The sequence below is a fragment of the Hemibagrus wyckioides genome, linkage group LG06 (assembly GCF_019097595.1).
Source record: "Hemibagrus wyckioides isolate EC202008001 linkage group LG06, SWU_Hwy_1.0, whole genome shotgun sequence".
NCBI classification, from domain to species: Eukaryota; Metazoa; Chordata; class Actinopteri; order Siluriformes; family Bagridae; genus Hemibagrus; species Hemibagrus wyckioides.
In genome coordinates this window covers 29,371,409-29,388,902 of record NC_080715.1, presented here as the reverse complement: position 1 = coordinate 29,388,902, position 17,494 = coordinate 29,371,409, and the positions used below count along the sequence as shown (strand labels likewise).

General features: G+C 39.0%; 1 protein-coding gene across 2 annotated transcripts; it reads left to right on the top strand.

Moving 5' to 3' along the window:
* Positions 1-1,265: 1,265 nt before the first annotated feature.
* sh3bp4 (SH3-domain binding protein 4) lies at positions 1,266-17,018 on the top strand. Of its 2 annotated transcripts, none has more exons than XM_058392248.1 (5): positions 1,266-1,404; positions 7,242-7,453; positions 7,541-9,858; positions 14,435-14,623; positions 14,779-17,018. In XM_058392248.1, the coding sequence occupies exons 2-5, from the start codon at positions 7,333-7,335 to the stop codon at positions 15,001-15,003; spliced, it is 2,853 nt and encodes a 950-aa protein (XP_058248231.1). In that variant the 5' UTR covers positions 1,266-1,404; positions 7,242-7,332; the 3' UTR covers positions 15,004-17,018. The 2 variants fall into 2 exon arrangements, with proteins under 2 accessions (XP_058248231.1, XP_058248232.1); XM_058392249.1 differs by having other exon boundaries at positions 7,239-7,453.
* The last annotated feature ends 476 nt before the right edge of the window (positions 17,019-17,494 follow it).

Here is a 17,494-nt window from a genome sequence, read left to right as displayed (position 1 = left end):
TCTAATCATAATATAATATGACATTAATTTATTAATTTGTCCATTTATTCATCTTCAGTAGCCACTTTATGTTGATCTGTAGCGTATCCCAGGAACAATGGCCGGCTGTGGAGTGGGAATACTCCCTGCATGAGACCCCACCCTAAGGCAGAGCACATTTTTACACCTAGGAGCAATTTTAATCCACCCACTAACATATTTTTGTATGTTAGATTGCTTGATAAAAAGCATTCAGTATTTTTTTCTGTGCACACAATCATCAACTACTTTAATGTACTTGTATGGTATGTCAGCAGGTTGGCATGAGCTGGGTCACATTTCACTGATCTCATGCTCTATCAGAGAAATTGTCATCACATTATATACTAATACACCGATCAGGCATAACTTTAGGACCACAGACAGGTGAAGTGAATAAGACTGATTATCTCCTCATCATGGCCCCTGTTAGTGGGTGGGATATATTTGATATATTTGATGTGAAGCTGATCTGTTAGAAGCAGGAAAAATGGGCAAGCATAAGGATTTGAGCGAGTTTGACGAAGGGCTAAATTGTGATGGCTAGACCACTGGATCAGAGCATCTCCAAAACTGCAGCTCTTGTCAGGTGTTCCCGCTCTGCAGTGGTCAGTATCTATCAAAAGTGGTTCAAGGAAGGAACAGTGGTGAACCGGTGACAGGGTCACGGGCGAAGAAGGCTCACTGATGCACGTGGGGAGCGAGGGCTGGCCCATGTGATCCAATCCAACAGACGACCTACTGTTGCTCAAACTGCTGAATAAATTAATGATAGAAAGGTGTCAGAATACACAGTGCATAATGGGTCAGAGTGGCAAAAGGGGGACTAACGCAATATCAGGCAGGTGGTCATAATGTTATGCCTGATCGGTGTATGGTCCGAGGGTCGTGGGGGGGGGCAATCTGTGACTACCTGTATCCCCAAACTTTCCTATCCAAATGAAAGCATTTATGCTTGATGTCCACTAGAGGACACTGTAGACACAATTAAATATTAGATTTTTTTTAATGCAGATTTCATAATAAAACAAAATTACAAATACATTTAAAATGAGAAAGTATGGCAAAAAAAAAAAGAATAATTATGTACTTTATACAGATGTTAAAGGAAGCACTATTTCGTTAGATGTTTATGAGGCATACGTTAACAGGCATTGGCTGTTTATTTGACTTAACGCGAGCCAGGAGTGGGCGGGACATACGCAGGTTAATTGTCAATCATTTTTGCTTCTAACCAATCACGTAGCTTCAGGTCTCACCGTGAGGAGTAGCTGCGGTGAGATGTTTGTACTCGCCTCGGCTCAGCGGCGTGTCTCTTTGTATCTCTCTCTCTCTCTCTCCCTGTGGTTCCTGGTGATATTTACCTGAAAAGAGGAATTCGTTGAAGTGAGTTAAACTTCTTTCTCTTACTCCCAATATGCTTTTTTTTTTAACTTTTGTTGCTATTATCGCGTCATTTAATGACAATCAAAGCTGCTGATGCGCAAATGAGTTCATATGAAACAGGTAGGGTTTTTATACAAGTCTAAACTTTTACACCAGGGCAATTAAATTCATGTAGGTGTGCGATCTAATGAAAAATGTGAAGTTACTGTTCCTTATGACAGTATAGATTCGGTTTATTGAGTTATGTTTACACAAAATGTTCATCTGCACCGTGAGTCACTTAGAGTTTGTTTATTTGTTTGTTTTAAAAAAAATTTAAACGTCACCCTTTTCACCATTCAGGGTCAAAAACAATTCATTTTCTAATAAACAATAATAATAATTATAATAATATAATATAAAAATATAATAATATAATAATAATAATTATTATTATTATTATTATTATATCTAAACGATCTAATAATTGATCAGTTGTTATTACGCAGTAATAAACAGTAGGTATAAAACACCAACACGTTTTGTGTGTATGAGCAGTTTGAAATCTTTTTCACAAGATGTGGCACATTTATTTGTTTCATTTATTTACATTATTACGTTTTAAACATTTCTTAATTTAAACATGAGTATAAATATTTGCGTTTCTGGTGTTGGTAGTAGGAAACAAAAGAAAGTGAAAGTAAAGAAACTAGAGTAATAAGTAAAGTTATATTATTATTATTATTATTAATATTATTATTACAATGAACATCAAGGATACAGTCGACAGAAGAAAGTTTTATGGTTATCCATGACTTATTCTTCGTGCAAATTTTCGCAATCCATGTTTTTCCCTTTTGGAAAATTTTCATGCCGTCTACTTCAAAGAGAAATCTTGCGGATTCTTATACTTGCACCTGCTTTCATCACATTGTATTACAAAAAACATGAACTAATTCATGCTATCGCTTTTTTTTTGGATGGTGAAAAGGGAGAAATGCGGTTAGTATTTTGCTTTGGACGTGTGTGTGTGTGTTTTGGTCTCTGGAGAGGTGGAAATCTTTTTAGCAGGTCAAAGTGATCCTGTCGTTCTAACTGTGCAATGGCACGAGGAGAGAGTTTTCAGGAACTCATCACACTGGCATTTCCTCTGTGTTTTCCTGCCACTTAGCCATATACGTTCATACTGTAGACTGTCTGTCTGTTTTATATGCATCCCAGTGTCGCTGTACTTTATTATTTGATGTATGACTGGAATTGTGTTGGATCGGAAGTCCGATCTCAGGGCGTTGACCTTTTTATGATCGCAGGGAATAAATAGCGTGCATATGTTCGTTTCCAGATCCAATTCCAAACATTGAAAGCAAAAAAAAAACAAAAACAGAAATTTCAGCTCCATAAAACGCCAAACTAGAAACCAGTTTGTAATGAACTCAAAAGAAACCATTTTAAACTATTGTCAGCATCACGTTGGGCTCTTAGTACCACTGTTATTAACAATAATTACGCTTTTATTAATGATATCTCAGTTGTGCTGCATGGTGTAATAATCCATGCATCATTCACAAAGCCACAGTGTTGATTGAGGAGTAGTTTCCTCAACACTTTCCTATACAGTTGGGTTAAAATTAGGAGCGGAAAGATATACAACAAGATATATACAAATGATACAACTCCTGAACAGCTCGATATCATGGCTCAGTGCTTACGAGTTTGTCATAATATAAAACTTTGACGTGACTCTGCAAGAAAAAGTGATCGAAATCTGAAATGATTTCACGTCAGCCGTTTATTAAGACAAAACAGAAATTCCGTTTTCTCTGACTTTTCCGATTCATGACTGTAGTATAAACTCTTTCAGATTTTGTCATCACAGTTGTGTATCTGCAGATTTCTCCATTGTGGAAATGCTGGAGGCCATGTTAAAGGCTAGTGTTAATAACCAGATTCACACACGAGACTTAACTGCGAGGAAATCCTGTCACTTTCACCGTAACTGTTTGAATGATAGGCTTTAAACTGGCTTTGAGGAGATTAGCACCTCTAATGTTTTAATCATATGACCTAAAGTGCCCTTGCTCAATGTTAGTGCATCCTTTCTCATTTAGTCAGGTTAAGTCACAGGTTAAGAGTAGACAAATGTCCTGGATACATTCTTCTATTGCTCATATTTTCATATTTCTGTCCACTAGAGACTTTCTGAATATTAGAATATTAGGCATATTAGAGACTTTCTGAATCTTTAATTATATATGAGGGAAAATGACACCCTGACCCACTTGATGTATACATATTTTATATTTTGAATTCATTTCTTGTTCAAACTTCTGCGCTCAGGTTATTTCTCACAGCTGCCATAGATTGAGATTTTACATATCAGATTCATATATTTTCAAAAGCATGATATATTATATTACATATATTATAATCCACATTTTTCATTCTAGTGCTTTGACATTATTGTCTTCCTCTGTATGTGAAGTCCTGGAATTCAACCCTGGGTTATTTGTGTACAGTAATACACAAGTTATTTCGAAGCAATTACAGAATTCTTCATTTCAACAACACATTTGTGCGTCTTGTGCCCCAAGTTCAAGAGGCTTTATCTGTGTCTGGGATACTTGAAGATACAATTCCACAGCGGGCAAAGAAATAATAAAAGCATGTTTGTGCGAGTCCTTCACGCTGCCACACTCTGGTATTTGTCTGAAGATCCTCTCATGGAAATGCCTTTCCTCGGCAAGGCGGTACCCATGGAAACTGTTGACATGCTTCTGAAGAGAGTGCTGAATCTGAGATCAGGCTTAAGAGGACACTACCTTGCATCTCACTTATTTGGCTGATTCATTATGACTTTATAATGCAGTGGTAGTGTCAAAGATGGATAGTTTTCAAAGCCCCACCGCTAGCAACAGTGTCTCTTGCTTTCTTAAGACATTTTACACAGTACAGATTTTCAGTCACAGGAAATTTGAAGTTTGGGCTGCATTCTTCTTTCGCTGGCTGCATTAATCTCTGAAACTTGGGATTTCTCAGTGGTTTTGTGTACAGTACCTCCATGGCCATCGAACCCTAGCTGAAGTATAGTGTAAAGTACAAAACCATAGCACTTGGCCCTTTCATTAGTGCCCCCTGGGTTAGGGTTTTCTGATATTAATATTTTCTTATCTAATAAGAATATAAAATATAAAATCCATGCATTTTATATTCTCACCTATTAAAAAAGTTTGGCACAAACCCAGCGAATGTCACAATAAAATATAAGGATAACGAGGATAAAATGAAACAGATTAAATGCACAGAATAACTCAAGCAAAGAGCTTCCTTTCTAATTAAAGAACAAGTAACTGTCTTAGCTTTTTATCCAAAAAACCTGTCAATCCTGCAACCAATTCTCTTTTTATGTTGTAATATTTATACACTTTGTTTGCTTTGTTTAAACTCCCACACTCCTGATTGGCTGTGTCTCCTGCCAGTCACTGCGTAGACTTCTTTCATGCATAATGTCTGAGCTGTTTGGATTTGGAGCTGTTTGGATTTTCTGCCAAATTTGACTCTGACGAGACTCTAATTATTATTGCAGAATTGTCAGAAATGTCAAATATTAAATACACACACACACACACACACACAAAAACACACACACACCTGACCTGACCGTCACATACATATTTTCCTTCCTCACAACCTCTAAGCTGGAAGCACACAGTTGTCTAGAATGTCTTTGTATGCTGTAGCATTAAGATTTCTGTTCACTGCAACTGGACCATAAAGTCAAAGAAGAACTCAAATGTCCTGATCTCAACCCCAAACTGCACACCACACCTCCTTCTTCCCCGAATGTCATTAATGCTCTTGTGACAAAATGTCCACAGATTCTCAGCTCCACACTCCAAAATCTAGTGGAAACCCTTCCCAGTTAGAGTAGCTACTTTATTTTCCAGCACCCCCAATTGAAATCTATGTGCTTTGGGTAAAATAATACTGTTGTTATAGCTGTTAATGAGAATTTCAATTTTAGGAAAAGTTTAATTATCCAATTATTCAAATGTCTAATAATCTATGCTTAAGCATGGCATGATCCTACAACACAACATGGACTAGACAGCGACTTCATTTTCAATCTAGAGATGATTCAGAAGACTTTTGTTCCTGTAAAGTGCAGGCTTGAATTCCAGGAATGAGCCGCGGAATCTTGCCTGGGGCGGCATGGTTGCTTAGTGGTTCACACATTCGCCTCACACCGCCAGCGTCCTGGGTTCGAGTCTTGATCCCGCTCACTGTGTGTGTGAAGTTTGTATTTTCTCCCTGTGCTTGGTAGGGTTGGTGTGCTCCGGTTTCCTCCCACAGTCCAAAGACATGCTTCTAGGCTGATTGGAGTCTCTAAATTGCCCGTCATGAGTGTGTGTGTGTGTGCCCTGCGATGGGTTGGCACTCCGTCCAGAGTGTATACTGCCTTGATGCCTGATGACGCCTGAGATGCACAGGCTGACCATGACCCGATGATAGATCGGATAAGCGGTACAGACAATGGAAATGGAAAAAAATTTGCCTGGACTAGGATATGAATTTTCTTTTTTTCCATCACTGTTTTAGCCCATGACATGTCACGACAGAGCATCACCTCATTTGTGGTTATGTTGCAAACAACATTGAATTATGCAATCGCAGTTTAACTAACTGACTTTTTTTCCATCTTTGGCTGTTTTTATTCTGTTCCTGTTGAATTCAGAAGCTGTCAATATTGTCGTTTTGTAATGATATTTCTGGAGTATTGATGAAAGCTTTCTTTTTTTCACATGTTGAATGCCACCTGTATCATATGTCGTGTATAGTGGTTTTAAACACACTGGAAGATATCCAGGCTTCTACAGTTGCCTGCAATGGGTGTAGCAAATACACTGAACCATAAACACTTGATGATGATGAGCAGTGAGTTGCAGTGATTTTTTAATATTAGTGTACACACAGAGATATGGTTCTGAAAATATTAGATAAACCATAGATGTTTGCTGCATCATTGTAGAGATAAATGTAATTTGTGCGTAATAACTAATTTGCGTGGATAAATCTGTAGGAGTATAAGCAATGTTTTTGAACTTATGGCACCTGTGGATTTACACTATATTGCCAAACGTTTTGGGACACCCCTCCAAATCATTGAATTATATATATAGTATAGTGTATATAAGTTAGATTTAAGGGAAAATATCATGTATAGTTTCTATAAAATTATGACATTTCTTATCAATATGATGAATGTGATTTCAGTTCTTTCAATAAACTTTTCCACACGTTTCCAATTGCTAGATTGATGATAGATAGATTATGAAATCTCTCACGAGGATGTCACCACTGACAGGAACTATAACTAATTAATTAAGCACTGTTTGAGCATATTTAATAGAGTAGTGCACTGGTAATGTGGATATTGCTGAACACCAGGGACCTGTAGAATGCCTGTTCAAATGAAAGCACAGTTTGATTTTATCCAGTTCTTTGAAAATACACGATCAGACCATGCTGTATGTCCCAAAACAGTGTTAAAGTAGCTTAATTCATTCAAGTGGAACAGGTTTGAATTAAAAATTCAGTGAGCTTTTTTCCTTTATCAGTGTAATGGGACTAGCCTAATGGTTTCTTTTAACAGGATTATGTAACAGTATTACTTATTGCACTATACATATCTTATAAACATTTGGAATATGATTTAATGAGTTAAATCTAGACAGTAGAATTCAAGTCCTGAATTCTGAATCATAACTTTTCATGGAAATTTCTGCTGGACACAAATCTTATGCCATGACAGCACTGTAGTCAATAAATATCTGTCCTTAATTTTTTTGTTTCCCAAGCAGATCGAATAAAAAGCTACTGGTCACAGTTGGGATTAGAAGATGGCACAAGCTTTTTGACAGAAAAAGGAAATATGCTGCAGGAAAACTAGGCATGGCTGCCCATCGAATTCGAGCAACGAATAACAACAATGCAATACCTCGCTGCAAGTCTGAGGGAACACTCATTGAACTGACTTCTGGAGTGTTAGAAGCCACCCTCTCTGACGTTAAAGGTTTCCCTCATGTTTCTCTTCTTTTTGTTTGTTTAGATTCACTAGAACATTATTAGTAGTTTCTAAGCTTTATGATTTTTTTTTCAGTGCCCAGCCCTAGCACTTTACGACTGGAAGCTACTGCCTCAATTGAATCTGCTCGAGAAGTTATTGCCATTAAAGATTACTGTCCATCAAACTTCACCACCTTGAAGTTTTCTAAGGGGGACCATCTTTATGTTCTTGACACATCTGGTGGAGAGTGGTGGTATGCCCATAATAACACAGAGATGGGTTACATCCCAGCAGCCTACGTCAAGCCTGTCAAACAGCAAGAATCTCTATCCTGCGACAGTGGCATGATCGACAGCCTAGCAGACATTTCTAATGATGGGTCCAAAGAGCAAGAGCAACGTGGAGAGTGGGACGAGCACGTAAAACCTATGGTTTCGCAAAACGGAAACCCTTTCGTAAAAAAGCGGATGTCCCTCAACCCATTCCTTGATGGCTCCTTGTTAACTGATCAAAACAGTATCCAGAGTTCCTCTCCAGACTCAAAAAACAACAGCAGTATTAACATCAACAAGTTTGGAAGTAATATTTTGGATTCGTATTGCTTAAACCCTGACACAGAGAAAGGTCCAGTACTCAGAAGGAACAATCCGTTTTATAGGAGCAAGCGTTGTTACAGTTTGTCCGAACTGTCCATCTTGCAATCGCAGGCAGATGCACCTCCGGAATTCTTGGGGTTTTTCGGAAGCTTGAAAGCACCTTCACCTGAACAGTTTCAGAGTAGAGAAGACTTCAAAAATGCCTGGTTAAACCACCGCAAGTTTACAAGGTCCTGTCATGACCTAGACTCCATTGGGCAAAATCCCGGATGGGGTCAAACACAGCCAATCGAGACCAACATCGTGTGCAAACTCGACAGCTCAGGTGGTGCTGTTCAGCTACCCGACACTAGTATCAGCATCCTTGTGCCTGAGGGCCATGTTGCACCAGATGACACTCAGCAGATATCATTAAAAGCCTTGCTGGACCCACCATTGGAGCTTAACAATGATAAATGTACTACAGTGAGTCCAGTTGTGGAGATCAAACTTAGCAATATGGAAACAAAAACCACTTTAACATTAGAGATGAAAGTATCCGTTGTTGTCAAGATGGAGAGCCGACAAACGGCAGAAGTGATCTGTGTCCGCAGCGACTGCAAGGACGGACCCTACGTTCCAGTTTCTAATGTTTATATGTATGGAGATACAGTCCAGGTAACCTTGGACAATTTAGAGCCATGCATGTATGTATCAGTGGTTGCTCAAGCCCAGGTTGTTGCCCCATACAACACAGTCTGGGAGCATGTTGTAAAGAAAGTTACACTTGGCGTATATGGTCCTAAGCACATCCATCCATCATTTAAGACAGTTGTTGCCATGTTTGGCCATGATTGTGCTCCCAAAACATTATTAGTAAGTGAAGCTAAAATGCAGTCCCACTGTATTCCGCCATTATCCCTCCAGCTCTGGGGGAAACACCAGTTTGTACTTGCAAAGCCTCAAGATCTTAAGGTTGGTGTGTATTCTAACATTTCAAATTTCGAAGTGAAAATTAGTGAGCAGACAAGAGTGGTGAGGAGTTTTCAGCTGAAACTTGGCAAAGTATCACGCCTCATCTATTCCGTATCTGCTCGAGATCCAGACAACATCTCAGACTTCACTTTGCGCATTCAAGTTAAAGACGACAAGGAATGCATCCTCGCCCAGTTCTGTGTTCAGACACCACCCCCTCTGCCAAAGGTTGCAACGAGCACGGTGCAGAGGCGCTTTTTAAAGAAAAACGAGAAGCACAAAACCATACTCTCACCTCTTCTAGGAGTCACAAAATATCCAGTGTTTCAGGACAGACCAGTCAAAAATATCAAGTTTGGAAAGTTGCTAAAGACTGTTCTTAGACAAACCAAGAGCCAGTATTTGCTGGAGTATGTGAAAGGCGACGTGGTGGCACTTTTGAGCGAAGAAAAAATCAAACTCAAAGGGCATCTTTGGACCAAGGAGTGGTATGTTGGATACTATCATGGCAAAATTGGATTGGTGCATACCAAGAACATTCTTATAATGGGAAAAGTCCAACCGGTTAATTTCAAAGGGCCTGAGCTGACCTCTACTGTTCTTTTAGACCGAATTCTAACCCCATGCAAATGTCTCACTTACATGTATTCTTCACTGAGGACTATACTGATGGAAAACATCAATAGCTGGAGAGCATTTGCTGATGCATTAGGCTACGTCAACCTTCCTCTGGCCCACTTTTGTCGTACGGAGGCTAACAGTGAGCCCGAAAAAGTTGCCTGTGTTCTTGAGAAGCTGAAAGAAGACTGCGACACATCTGAAGGAAAGCAAAGGAAGTCTTTCCAAAAGGAGCTCTTCATGGTACGTACTAACAAAGTGTTTTTGAAGTGTTGTTCGAAGTGTGAATGGATCGTTTGCTTTGCATAAAAGGTCCTGAGATCCTGAAAAAAGCTCTGTTGTGCACGTCGGAGCAAAACTCCTCGTCTTCAAGAGAAGCTTATCTTTTAGCTGATATCAATGCTGTCAATGCTGGACTGTATCTGGATGGATTACTTTCAGTATCGTTTAATAGAGACTTTTAAAGATCACTTAAAAAAGCTTATTTACATTTTCCATTTATCCAAATAACATTTCATTTAATACTTAATGAATATAAATGAGTTTTAGCTGCTGTTGTGATAGAGATTATGAGGTTATGAGATTATGAGGTTATGAGGTTAAAACATTAGGATTATTTAATGATAATCTGGAATATTAGTCTCCTAATTAAGAAATAGTAATAATCTATAGTATACTATAATGGTATATTAATAAATGTAAACTAACAGGTAATCCTAAACAAACAGCAGCAATAAATGTTTTATATGTTATGTAACAATAGAGCATAGATGAGCACATGCCATTGTCCTGCTTGGAAGAATTCTGTAAGATATACTGTATAGTCTCTGACATCAGGTAATTTTGGTCAGTTGCAATTAATCTTCTGATACCCAAATGGAGAGCCTGAATAGTTTTGAGTGTATGACCACCGCAGGTCATCTGCTGATTAGCATTCTGTCCCATATAGGCGGACGATGGAAGAAGGCCAGGGTGTGTCGGACTGGCTACACAGATGTTTCCTTTTTTATTGTTTGCATCTAAACAGGCTGTGAGCGCAGCAGGAGACACTCCTTGTTCAAGCACACCCTTTTGTATTTGAATCAGGCCAAGACACACAGAGGCATGATTTAAGATCATCTTTATGCGAATCTTATTTTCACTTTTTAATCATGAATGGTCTTAGGGACTTAGGGTTCTAGGACAGTCCTTTTGAGTTTAAATATTTTCATCTAGCTGTGTGACTTTTGACAAATAGTAAAAATAACTATTTAGTCTGGAAAGGAAAGATATATAGTACAGTGCGAAGCCAGTTGTGGGGCAGTGCATCCTGTCCCAGCCGACTACTGTTGACTTGGCATCGGCAAAGAGGTCCACCTGTACCTTGTCAAACTTTTCCCAGAGCTTGAACACCACTTCTGAGTACAGACCCAGCTGGTTGATGTGGTATGATTTCCCAAGGGGTCACACACCCCTGTGAGCCTGTTGCACTGCACTGATCCCAAGGTAGTTAACATCCTCTCCACACTCCCTAAATACTTCAGAAAAGCTTTTAAGCCCTTCCATGAAGCCTTATGACTGCTTTTGACTAAGCATCTTAATTTGAGCAAGTAATAACAAATAACAAAATAGTTGATTGTAATTGGCAAGTATTATATCAGGGCTCACAGAGTGGCTAGCATTCCCAGTGAATACAGCTTCACTGATAGACTGAGCACCTCAGTGTATGTGCAGAGGGTGGAGAGTGTTTTTAAATCAGGTTAGACGAGAGCTCAAGCCCATAGACTTAGGTGTCCACTGCTAAGAGCGAGATGTTGAGCAACACTGTATACTGGCTGGAAATGCAATTATTTAAAAATAGAAGTTTTGATGACAGGAAACAGACTATGTCAATGATCTTTTAATATATTCTGGTCCATCCTTCCTTTTCAATGGCGCAGGTAGAACAGCTCTCTGATGTACACTTCAGAATGCCCTAAAACCTCTCATGGGCATCTTAGAAATGTCAACACCAAATGGAGGCCCATATTTTTAGCTCAGTACAAAGGGAAGTGGAGGAAATCATGCTAAACCTTATCCCATATTCATACAGGATATTCATGGCTTTTTGTTCAATTTGACACACCGTACAAACTACGGACATAACAGCGTGCCTAATTTTTATAAGGAAAACAAGTTTTCCCCATAATTTTCAATTAAACTTAAGGTTTGAGGTCATGCCAGACGTAATCTCAACAATGCTGATCAGGAATCTCCACTTTCCAGCACTTTTTTTGCTTCATCTTTACCTCTACCATGAAAACAGATGGCTAATAATTCTGATATGAAGCTAATCTTTTAAGAAATTGGAAGGTCCAGCTGTGTAAAGTTGTATCTATCTATCTATCTATCTATCTATCTATCTATCTATCTATCTATCTATCTATCTATCTATCTATCTATCTATCTATCTATCTATCTGTGTAAACATGTAGCGATGCTTCTGGTGGATCACTGCTGGATTTGTTTATTGAAGGCAGCGAAGCTTTGATCCTATGTTCAAAATGCTTAATAAATATAAAGAATTCCTTCATTTAACTCATCACTCGGAGAAAAAGATTTAAGCTGGAAGGCAGGAATTCAAAACCTCTTGGTCTAGTTCAGAGATCTCCGAGGTTATCAGATGTATACCTTCCCCCAATTTCCTCTCATACCGAACATTCCATCCATCCAACTGGAATTGAAATTGGACATCACTGACCTCAGGGACTGTGAGTGTGTGTGTATGTGTGTGTGTGTGTGTGTGTATGTGTGCAAAGAATTGGAATATTTGCCTGGTTCGCATGAGGACAATGTTGTTGCCTGATTTACAACAACTGCAGCTTTTATTTAAACAATTTGGTTAGTATAGCATAGCTGCATTAATAATTATGGCAATGGAAGATCCTTACGAGGATAGTAAGACAAACGAGTGTGTGTGTGTGCTATGTTTATATGTCTTTATGAGCACCAGATGTCCACATACTGGTAGGAATACATGATGGTTTTTACCTTGTGTAGATATTATTTAACAAAATTTGCATCTTTAAAAAAAAAAATTCAAAAACTTATATCATTTAAAAGAGCAAAAAAGATTACTTTTAAGTCAAAATTGAGGTTAAGGTTGAAGCTGAGTTGCTAGATTTAGCTAGAGTAGCACTGAGATCAATGCAAATACCCGTTAAGCGTGTGTGTGTGTGTGTGTGTGTCACGCTGCCATGTTTACATGCTCTAATACGAGCCTGAGAGTATTTTTCTGCATGCAGCTCTGACACAAAAGAAAATGCCTGAAAACGTTCTCTGATCTTTAGTGAATCCCACTGAAGCACACACCAGAGAGCGTAAGGAGGAGGAAGGAGCAAGCCGAATAAAACCAAACAAACGCTGGTGTTTTTTTCCACCCGCCCCAGCCGGATGTTCCTACTTCCTCCAGTGTTTCCCAGTTGGATGGGACTGGATGGCGTGTTACGCTCTTGCTAGCACGTAAATCCCTTGCTAAGAGCCTTATCTGCAAGTTCATCAAAGCACACAGTCATTATACTCAGTTGTTTGATTGAAAGAGTTCATCCTGTGTGCCGAAGTGCTGTGTATACACACACACACACACACACACATGCACATACACGCTTCAGCTAAGAGGATCTCTTTTTAACCAGCTAACCTGTAGAGTTTATTGTAATGTGACACAATAATATATGAAATACTTCAAGTATAAATGCTAGTGAATTTGCAGACTGACACAAAGATTCTTTCACTTGCGCAAGAAAGAATGTGTGAGCTTTGCACTTTTTTTCCGTGTCTGTCGGCTTTGTGGCAAGGGTGCATGCTGCAGCATGTGCTGTAACTGAAAACAGCTCAGTAACCTGTGCAGTAACCTCTGCTACAGTAGCTGTCTCAACCTGCAGCCTGATTACAGCAACACTCACATACTGTTGCATACACACGCACACATGTATACATACAGCCATACACACACACAAATACACACATACATACTGCACATATACACACACATACATACATACTCACACACGCATACATACATACACAAAGACACACACAAATACACACATACATAGAGACACACCCATACATGTATACATATACACAGGCATGCACAAAAACACACACATACACATAGGCATGCACAAATACACACACACACACACAGACATGCACAAATACACACACACATACACACAGACATGCACAAACACACACACACATACACACAGACATGCACAAATACAAACATACATGCAAACATTCATTCACAAATACACACATACATACACAGACGTACATGCATGCGTACATATACATAGACATGCACAAATTCACACACACATGCACACATACATTCACAAATACACGCATACATACATACAAACATACACACGTGCATACACACATCCATACACACACAAATACACACATACATACACACACGCACAAATACATGCATGCATACATACACACAGGCATGCACAAATACACATATACATATATACACACAAGCACAAATGCACACATACATACATACACTATTTATGTGAAAATCTTGTTATCATCGTGTTCTGATCACTGTTTGGAATTTGGTGGCTCACTGACCCAGGTCATATGTTTGGATTTGCCATAAGAATACAGTGTGTAAAAACTAGTTTTCATTTTAAATCAAATCCATGCATCAATGCTTGTCATCTGAACACATAGTTCAATAGAAGTGAGCAGGCATGAGGATCATCTGACCTTCGTATGAAGCAGTTAACATAGTCAGTATAGCATGTGTTTACATTGTAAATATGTTTTTGTGTGATCTCAGGCCCTGTTGAAACTGGACTGTCAGGGGCTGGTGGCTCGGCTCCTGAAGGACTTTGCACTTCTGACTGCAGCAGTGGAAGTGGCTGAGCGCTGGAGAGACCTCGCGGAAAAACTGGCCAAAGTGTCACGCAAACAGATGGAATCTTATGAGGCTCCTTACCGAGGCACAGACGGTGTGATAGAGAGCGAGGTGTGGAGAAGAAACACACACACACACGCAAACTTAAATAACAATCAAAGTTTGTTAGTGTCCTGTTTATTCATCTTCAGTAAATACTTTATCCTGGTCCAGGATGCAATGGATGCAAAAATAAAAATATTCTTTTACATCCTTCCCGTTTTCAGGCCATGTGGAAGCCAGCTTATGATTTCCTGGTAACGTGGGCAGCCCAGATCGGTGACAGCTACAGAGACATACTCCAAGAGCTTCACACCGGCCTTGACAGGATGAAGAACCCCATCACGAAACGCTGGAGGCACTTAACAGGAACACTCGTCCTCATCAACTGCCTGGACCTGTTACGGACCACCGCCTTTAGCACCGCCCCCCAGGATGACTGCGCCGTATAGACATACGAAAAGACACCTTGTTACAGTGCAATATATGATAGATATCATGTTCCTAGCGGCATAGTGGCCATAATTATGGGGATTATCCATTTCAAAATATTAAATGATTTTAAGCATACTGTAGAAATTCCTTTCAAAATATAATAATATAGTGGCGTCTATAAACGTAAATTAGCAAGCTGCTAGGATAATAAGACTGTGCTGTTTTGTACAATCAAGAACTAAATCAAGTTCCAGTTGTTTGGAGACTGTTAACATTTAATGCAAGTCAAGTGGCCACTTCTGCACACTACATACACACTTCAGAGTTAACATGGGAAGTTAATATTGTAATCAGTACTGAAAAGCAAGAAAACAATGTGTTTTTATTTTCCTTTTTTTCCTCTAGAGCTAAATCACATCAAAACTTTTCATCTGTTAATCTGCAAAATCTGCTTATTAAGATGATAATGAACCACTGACACATATAAGACAGAACCTCACAGCTGAAGATCTAAGAATATGAAGATCTAATATCTAAACTGTGATCAGATGCAACACTAGGCAGATCAGTGCAGAGTTTTTTCCATATCTTTGTCACCTCTGGGATCTCCAGAGATTAGAGCCGTTATGAAGGCTCTACAGAGCATCAGTAGCGGACATATCTCCATATCAACTGTTCAAACGAGATTATTGTGTATTTCGGCCGCCTTCAGCATTGTTTTACAATGTAGAAAGAAATAAACATCAGGAAAGACCATGGAATTAGAAGATGTGTCCAAACTTTTGACTGGTAGTGTATGTGAATGGGCGTGGCTGTGTGATGCCCTGCTGCCCCATACACACAGCATACACTGATCAGGCATAACATTCTGAGAACTGAAAGGTGACATGAATAACACTGATGATCTCCTCATCATGGCACCTGTTAGTGGGTGGGATATATTAGACAGCAAGTGAACATTTTGTCCTCAAAGTTGATGTGATAGAAGCAGGAAAAATTGGCAAGTGTAAGGATTTGAGCGAGTTTGACAAGGGCCAAATTGTGATGGCTAGACGACTGGATCAGAGCATCTCCAAAACTGCAGCTCTTGTGGGGTGTTCCCGGTCTGCAGTGGTCAGTATCTATCAAAAGTGGTCCAAGGAAGGAACAGTGGTGAACCGGTGACAGGGTCATAGGCGAACAAGGCTCACTGATGCACGTGGGGAGTGAAGGGCTGATCCAATAGACGAGCTACTGTTGCTCGAGTTGCTGAAGTAGGTAATGTTGGTTCTGTTATTTGGTAATGTTATGCCTGATCAGTGTATCTCAGCCTTACTACATTTTGCCAAGCTTTGCTAGCAAGCTTGTTTCAGTAAACCTGAACAATCATCACACATTCAGATGTGTGAACAAAGAGATCAGACTCCACATACAGTATGATACAATTCACATGGCTTTAATCCAACCTGCGATTTCAGTTTCAACCCAAGCAAGATGTTTACTCTCACGGTGCTCATGAACAACAAAAAGCCAAACCACATGTTAAGTATTGATATTTTTTTACATACTTGCTATAATACTTGCTGTAGATTTAGAATAGTTTGTATAAAGCATTTCAAACTCTCATTTCATGTGTTACTCTCATTTCATTCAAATGACTGAAAGCAAAAAAAAACAAATATAATGCTTGAAAAATGTGCCAAATACTGTGTTTTATATAAATGTGAGTATACCCACTGAAACTGATTTGTATATGTGCATTGATTTTTATCCAGAAGCGTTCATACTGTCTAGAAATGATGTTTTAGTGATAAGACAGCGTGTCTCTGCCTGTTATATTTAAGTGTATCCACTTTTCTGACGTTTTATGTTCACATGTAATATACTACGCTCCATATTTCTTTGTGCTACTGATGAGTTGATATTTTTCCAAAGCATTTTAATGTAAATGAGTGTAAATATTGTGTCTGAATCAGAAAAAAAGTGTACCTGTCTTTGCTGCATGTTTTTATTTTTGGTTGATATAAAAAGGAGACCATTGTTTTGTATCGTATTTTAATGTCTTGCGTTTGATTTGATGTTAAGACTCCAATGAAAATCAGAAGCGTCGTGAAATGAAACCATGTTGCTGTTTACGTCCAGCACATAAATTCATCATAAAAAGAAAAATAAGAAATAGCTGAACAGGAGGAGACTAGGAACCTTTTAGCTTCCCAATTATGTCTGCATCAGTTGAACCCCGAAAATTGATCATATAGTGAAATAAAAAATAAGAAATAGCAGAATAATAAAGTAGCTGAACAATAAAGCTTCTTGAATCTGAATCTGAATAGGAGGAGACTAGGAACCTTTTAGCTTCCCAACAAAGTCTGCATCAATTGAACCCCGACAATAAAGAGAAATAAAAAATAAGAAATAGCTGACTAGGAGGAGACTAGAAGCCTTTTGCCTTCCTACTGAAGTCTGTGTCAAACTGTCTGTGGGTGGAGCTAAAGCTTGTGTGATAATGCTTACACTTGCAGGAACATA

Coding starts and splice junctions, on each gene's coding strand:
- sh3bp4 (XM_058392248.1), top strand. CDS start 7,333: ATGGCTGCCCATCGAATTCGAGCAACGAATAACAACAATGCAATACCT. Junction 7,454..7,540: donor CACCCTCTCTGACGTTAAAG/GTTTCCCTCATG, acceptor TTTTTTTTTCAG/TGCCCAGCCCTAGCACTTTA. Junction 14,624..14,778: donor ACGGTGTGATAGAGAGCGAG/GTGTGGAGAAGA, acceptor TCCCGTTTTCAG/GCCATGTGGAAGCCAGCTTA.